This window comes from Nuphar pumila, chromosome 5 (genome assembly GCF_984573655.1).
Source record: "Nuphar pumila chromosome 5, dmNupPumi1.hap1.1, whole genome shotgun sequence".
Taxonomy (NCBI): domain Eukaryota; kingdom Viridiplantae; phylum Streptophyta; class Magnoliopsida; order Nymphaeales; family Nymphaeaceae; genus Nuphar; species Nuphar pumila.
In genome coordinates, this window is record NC_143253.1 from 136,475,483 (window position 1) to 136,482,524 (window position 7,042).

At 38.5% G+C, this 7,042-nt stretch overlaps 1 protein-coding gene across 1 annotated transcript; it reads right to left on the minus strand.

Annotated features, from left to right (window-relative positions):
- Window positions 1-4,838: 4,838 nt before the first annotated feature.
- On the minus strand, window positions 4,839-6,373 carry LOC149838932 (xyloglucan endotransglucosylase/hydrolase 2-like). The gene is made up of 4 exons (XM_090007855.1): window positions 6,124-6,373; window positions 5,903-6,003; window positions 5,599-5,792; window positions 4,839-5,496 (listed from the first exon to the last, which is right to left on the minus strand). The coding sequence occupies exons 1-4, from the start codon at window positions 6,287-6,289 to the stop codon at window positions 5,070-5,072; spliced, it is 888 nt and encodes a 295-aa protein (XP_089863981.1). The 5' UTR covers window positions 6,290-6,373; the 3' UTR covers window positions 4,839-5,069.
- Between the last annotated feature and the right edge of the window lie 669 nt (window positions 6,374-7,042).

The following is a 7,042-nucleotide window of genomic DNA, read 5'->3' on the forward strand; positions in this document are numbered from 1 at the left end:
TTAATACACGAAGAGCTGCTTGCATATGGGAAACTCTGGGTTGATGCATGAATTGGCTCATAATATGCACAAAATAAATAATGTCGGGCCTGGTAATGGTGAGATAAATAAGTTGCCCAACGAGTCACCGATATGTAGTGGCTTTATGCAGAATGTCGCCATGCTCATTGTCGAGTTTAGTATAGGAGTCCATTGGTGTGGCTAGTGGTTTTGCTCAAAGGTAACCATTATCTGCGAGGATATCCAAAAGATATTTTCTTTAAGAGACAAAAATACACTATTTGGATTGTGTCACCTTAAGTCTCAGAAAATATTTTACCTTCCCAAAATCCTTAATGCAGAATAAATTGTTTAAGGTTGTTATGAGGTTCTCAATATATGCTATCTTGTTCCCAGCAATAATAATGTCATTGACATAAACAAGGATAAACACGCGGCCAACGGGGGTGTTTAATTATGAAGAACGATGAGTAGTCTGCCTTGGACTATGTAAAATCAAGGTTTTTAAGGAATGATGAAAACTTCACAAACCAATTGCATGAAGATTGCTTGAGTCCATAAATGGATTTGTTCAAGCAACAAACTTTCAGTTTCTCCTGACTTAAAAATCCTGGAGGAAGACTCATATACACTTTTTCCTCTAAGTCACCATATAGAAATGCATTGTTGATGTCAAATTGGTAAATAACTCATTGGAAGATAGCAGCCAGTGCAAGAAAGCATTGTATAGTGACAAGTTTAGCAACTGGCGTAAAGGTCTCATTGTAATCGAGCCATTCAATTTGAGTGTAACCTTTTGCGACTAAGCGGGCCTTATATCGCTTGATAGATCCATCTGAACGGTACTTGAATTTATAAACTCATTTGAAGTCGATGAGCTTTTTCTCAATAGGCAAATGAACAAGCGTCCAAGTGTGATTAGCTTCTAATGCCTAAATTTCAACTGCCATCGCCTCTTTTCAGTTAAGATTCTGGACAGCTTGAAGAAAAGATATAGGTTCAATGGTTTGGGTGATAACTGCTAATAAGGCTTTGTGAGAATCTAAAAATTTATCATAAGACAAGAAATGAGTGAGAGGATATTGAGTTTCTTTGGATGTATCCATCCCAGACGAAGGGGCTTTTACGACGGTGTAGCATCTATAATTTTTGAGATACCCAGGTTGAGCGCCTTGGGCTCAGATCTAAATCAATACGTGGCTCTTGGGTTGGATCAGGAGCTTCGTCAGATAGTACGACATTGTTGGGATCTAAAGTTGGATTGTGGTGAGATATGATGACATCACTATTTGGTGCTTGAGATACATCAGGAATTGGGATAGGCAGAACCACACTCCCATCATCTTCTGGTGCATCAACTATTTTTTGAAAGAAAAGAATATTTTCATGAAAAATCACATCCCTACTAGTGAAAATAGTTTGTTTGTAAAGATCATATACTCAATAAGCATTTTGGCCATGAGGATATCCAATGAACACGCATTATTTCACATGAGTGTCAAACTTATGTGAATGATGAATGTTGTGGGCATAACACAAGCAACCAAAAACATGTAGATGCTTGTAACTAGGATTTTTTTCAAGAAAAATCTCACAAGGAGTTTTACCAAGTAGGGCTTTGGTAGAAACTCGGTTAAGTAAATATGCACCTATAAGAATGCATTCTCCCCAGAATCTTATAGAAAGATTACTTTGTAATGGAAGGGAACGCGCCATATTCAAGACTTCACGATGCTTGTGTTCTACAATTCTATTTTGTTGGGGTGTGTAGATGCAACTATGTTGATGGACTACCCCTTGATTACGAAGGAAATACTGCATGTTATTTGAGAAAAATTTGGTTTCATTGTCACTTTGAAGATGTTGTATTTGAGTACTGAATTGGGTTTTAATTATGAAAAGAAAATCTTGCATAAGTTGTAAGGTTTTAGACTTATATCTCATTAGATACACCTAAATGCTTCTAAAAAAATTATCAATGATGATTAAAAAATAATGAGCACCCAAAGTAGAGGGAGTTTGGTATACTCCCCACAAATCACAATGTATCAATTGAAAAGGAACATTAGTTGAAATGAAGCTTATGGAAAATAGTAAATGAGATTGTTTGGCAAAATGATAAATGTCACAATGATCATCAAATGAACAAGCATCTATTTTATTAGAATTAACAAAAGATTGCAAACATTTATTAGAAATGTGGCCTAGTTTGGAATGCCAAATGTGGGCAGAGGTTAGGGCAGCCAAGGCAATCTCATTGGTATTCTAAAAAATATAGAGACAATTTCACCTCCTACCTGCTCCAATTGGCAATTTTGAGATACAGTCCTACAACAAACAACGGTCAGTGTAAAAAATCACTATGCAATCCAAATCTTGAGTTAATCTGCTTATGAAAATTAGGTTGAACTTAAATTTAAGAATATGCATGACATTTGAAAGACTTATTTTGAAAGATATGGTGGCATTTTCAACATGAGAGACATGGGTTAGGATCCCATTTGAAATGTTAACAGGAGGGCAAGGCACTGGTATTGGTGAGGTAAGATTTTGAAAAAATCCGGTCATATGATCGGTTGCTCTAGTGTCAATAATTCATTGTTGCAAAAGAGGGACAACAACAATGAAGTTTGAAACATTACCTGCTAAATGCACTTGTGGACTTGCTCGATTACCTTAATTGATAAAATTAAAAAATTATTCAACCTGATCCTTGGTGAATGATGTGTTTGATGTGGATTCATTGACTATGCTTGTATGAGTAAAGAATTTATGTTTTGCATTGAGCGTCCCATCACTTATTTTTTATTGACTCATGCTTATTTCATTTTGTTGATTAGGAAAATCGTGTAATTGAAAGCATTTAGTCTTGATGTGACCCACTTTGCTGCAGTAATCGCAGTGCGATCAAGATTGGCCTTAACGTGATTTTTCTTGTGTCTTACTATCACAACAAGAGGAGTTTCAATTATAGCATTATAAGCGATGCACATGCCATGTAGTGGCAATTCTTTATCCTGCTGCAAATGATCGCTAGAAGACATGAATAATATGACAGTAGCTCGACACCAACGGATATGACATGACGTCTTTCAATGATCAACAAAAGTGAGAGAACAAGGGTGTCATATCTCAAGAACGGAGAGGCGGCAATCTGCAATGGCAATGACGTGAAGATCTACAGTATAGAGGAGCAACAATTCTCGTTTGATTTGTAGTAAAGAAGAATAAGAAGTCTTGCAACAAAGGGTGGTCATATCTCAGAGAGGATAAACTCTGGCACTGAATGGAGCTGACAACCGATCTGATTGATTGATCTGCAAAAGCAGGCTTTGATACCATAAAGAATATTTAGATAATGAAAAAAAGGAATGTTATTATCATTGGTATATTACATCCGTGGTATACAACACACTTTATATAAAAAAGGAGACGCTACAACAATATCCATAAATTATCATGATTGATAATGCAGTCAACAATAGCGAATGCGCAAAATGTGGTAACGTGGCATACGCTTACCACATTTTGCTGTTATTTGATCTTTATTCAGCAAACCGTGTGTTACCTTGCACATATCCATTTGTTGTTACCCTGCGCATGATGTGGTAACCGTGGCATACGGTTACCACATTTGTGGTTATTTTATCTTTATCACATCCATACGAAACCGTATGGATGTGATAAGAAAAGGATAATTCTAACAAATTACTTAAATTAAAACCAGCTTAGGATCCAGGCTAAATCACTTGCAATAAACCAAACATGGATCCGTTTTCAGGGTACAATTTAGTGTAATTTTTAAACTGGACCGATGATCCTATGGATCCATTCCATCCAAAACACTGAAGGCAGGTCTATGCTGAAATATCTCGATGAGCTCATTATTGGGTTGAAACTCTAGGTAAAATATCTAGGAATATCAAGGACCTCGAGGAATATATCCTAACCCATCAAGCTCTTTGTCCTTGAATAGATCCACAATGCAGCCTGGTTATTATTGAGAAAGGCGAACATAGTAGGCGGCCTTTGAGTTTGATGACAATGCTAAATTTGAATCTCTTCCTTAAGAAGGGCTTAATATTTTCAAATTCAAATTGCTAAAATAGTGACTTTTTATTCACTCCAAATCAAAAGAGTCACTGCAGTTCAAAAAATAATTACCTGTTTTGAAAAATACCATTATTTTTTATAGGTGTTTTGCTCATTTCAATCAATTAAATGCTGCTAATAGTAACATATCTAGTTTAAGATTAGATGATTCATAAACATTAAAGGTTGGAAAGACAAATCGTCTTCCTATTTAGAATAGGGAGAAACCCACCCATATGTTTCAGACATCTCATTATGGGCTGAGGGCTACCACATTGAATAGGTCTTTTTTTGGGGTTACAGTGTAAAACTCCACGAATACTCCCCCTCTGCCCACCAATGATAGTTTTCTAATAGCTTCGACCTTGCAGAAGCACCTTGGGTATCAAACTTGCAACACCCTTCATCTCGAATATCTTAAGCCATCCCGTTTAGCTAGGCGAGAGAGAGATTGGTTATTGCATTTGGCTTCAATAGATGTGGTGGATGGACCATGGATTTCCATTGATGAATATCGAAAAATACAACTCTACAAGTTTGGAGAAAAGAATGTGCCAAAGTTGGTAAAAGCTCGTGAGTCTTTGGGGCCCACTTCGTGGTTAATTTGATGTTTTTTGGCAAATGTTAAGAGCAGTTTCTGAGGCTTCGGGGATAAGATCCTATTATAAGCAACTTGTCATATTATAGATCATTTTGAAGCAAGCAGAAGAAATTAAAAAAAAAATCATATTAACACTGCAAGCCCCTTGCTATTTCCTTTTTATTGATCACAGAAACTTGAAGCAGCCTGTGGCTGTCACAGTCGAGAGACAAACTTTGTATTTGGTATACATAACATTCAAGTAGAGACGAAAACTGTATAAACCAAACTTGAACAAAATGAATGAATGAATAAGCACACGACTCACTAAGTATAGTATAGACAGTGATTCACATATGAGTATAGCTAGTGATTTATAAAAGAGAGAGGAGGAATCTTAGATCTTGGTAAAGCACTCTAGAGGAAGCCCCTGGGGGAAGCGCTTTGCATCGTTGCAGTAGTTGTAGATCATGAATCTCCTCTGCAACAAGCGTGTCATCTTCCTGGTCCAGTCGTCCACTTGGGGGAGCTGCTTTGGCCCTTGTTGGATGCCATTTGAGTAAGAAGTTGAGATGGGTGTGGATGGTTGTGGGCCACAGAGGGGTGACTTAGAAGATGAAGGGCAAGGGATGACCCTGAAGTTTGTGTAGGAAGCAATGAAGGGGGAATTGGTCCAGTTGGTCTTCACACGACCCCCTTGTGTTGCCCAATCATCTGCATTCCATATGCTTGCATACACCCTCATTGGTTGGCTTGTGGGGAATGGGATTTGGAGCGACTGCTGATTGGTGAAGACTCTGATGGGCCTCCTATCTACATAGAATCTGAAAACAGAGGAAGAAAGACACAAATTGTGAAATTGGTCATTAAGTAAGCTACCAAGTTGAGAGAAAGGAGACAAGAAGAGGTTGGTTGGTGATATTTACATGATGTGGCGTGGGTTCCATAGGATGGAGTAGGTGTGGTAAGCAGCAGCTGGGTCGAACCAGAGGTAGAACTGCATCTCTCTGTTCCCTTTGCCTTGAGCATAGATGTTGGTGTGCAGGACATAAGGTTGGCCAGTCTCGTTTCCAAGGAACTCAAGGTCTATCTCATCGTGAGCGGATCCTTGTGATGACATCTGCTCATTAATATAGAAATTTGAGTTATTACTAGTTTGAAGAGAAACTCTATGTATTTGAATTAGTTGGCTGGCTCTGTGACCATTATTGTGAATGATGATTAACTTACATAGAAAGTAGTAACTGTTCCTGCAGAATCACCAGCGGGCAATTTGATTTGCATATCAATGCGAGCAAACAAGAACTCTTGCTTCGATTGGAAACCAGATGCTGCACAGCCAAAGACCACGAATTTAAAACACGATGTCAAAGAAACAGAAGGAAAGATTGCCAATGATTTTAGTGGCCTTGTAAATATGAGAAATAAAAACTTCTCCTTTCAGTTATTACCTGAGAACCGGTCCAGTTTAAGATCTACCACGTTACCCAAATTGCGTATTGCAGGTTTGCCTCCAGTAATATCAACATTCTGTATGAAAGTAGCAGCAGCAGTAGTTGCAGCACAGAAGATGGTTGTGAAGGCTAACAACGCAAGAGTAGTAGTAGAAGAAGCCATTGGCGGTAGAACTGAAGATGAACAGCGATGATGAAGCAGCAAACCTATGTAGTAGTGTATGTTTGATAGAGAACCTAGAGTATTGGTTGTGATTTTCAGATAGGGGGAGGCCTAAGCATTTATAGAGGAGCAAGTAGAGTGAACCAACCATTCATCGTTGTTAGTGGAAAGCTGGATGAAAGAAACGCACCACTGTGACCGAATGAGCTGGCTCACAGGTGGAGACAAGCTACACGTTGCTCTTCACTAATTTTTCACCTACCAACATAGCTTCCTCCTTTTTCTTTTTCTGATCTTTGGTAAAAATAAGAAAAAATAACATGATTTGTTTCCAAAAAACAACCCCCCAAGAACGTGCATGCCACGTGTATCATTTTAACTAAGATTTCGTTTCTTTACTACCTCAGTTGTACTCAAACTTTGTCAATCTGTCTGTCAGTGATGTTGCTGGCTTGATTTTAGGGTTCAACAAACAATTTTTACCTCATCAGTATCAGTGATTCATTATTGTAATCATAATGGTCACGAAGGAAAGAACAAAAAGATGGGCAGGGAAAGACAGCAAAGGGGATATAGATGAGAGGGGGGCTTTGACATTAGCTATTGGATTCGTATCTTGCAGGGGGCAGTGCCGCGTGCGTGGCAAAAACAAACAAGGCTCTCCAGCTGGCGCCTCCCATGCATCATGACGCGTACAACGCGCTTTCCAGACCATGCCCCCTGCCATTTGGGCTTTGGCACCATCTCTGCATG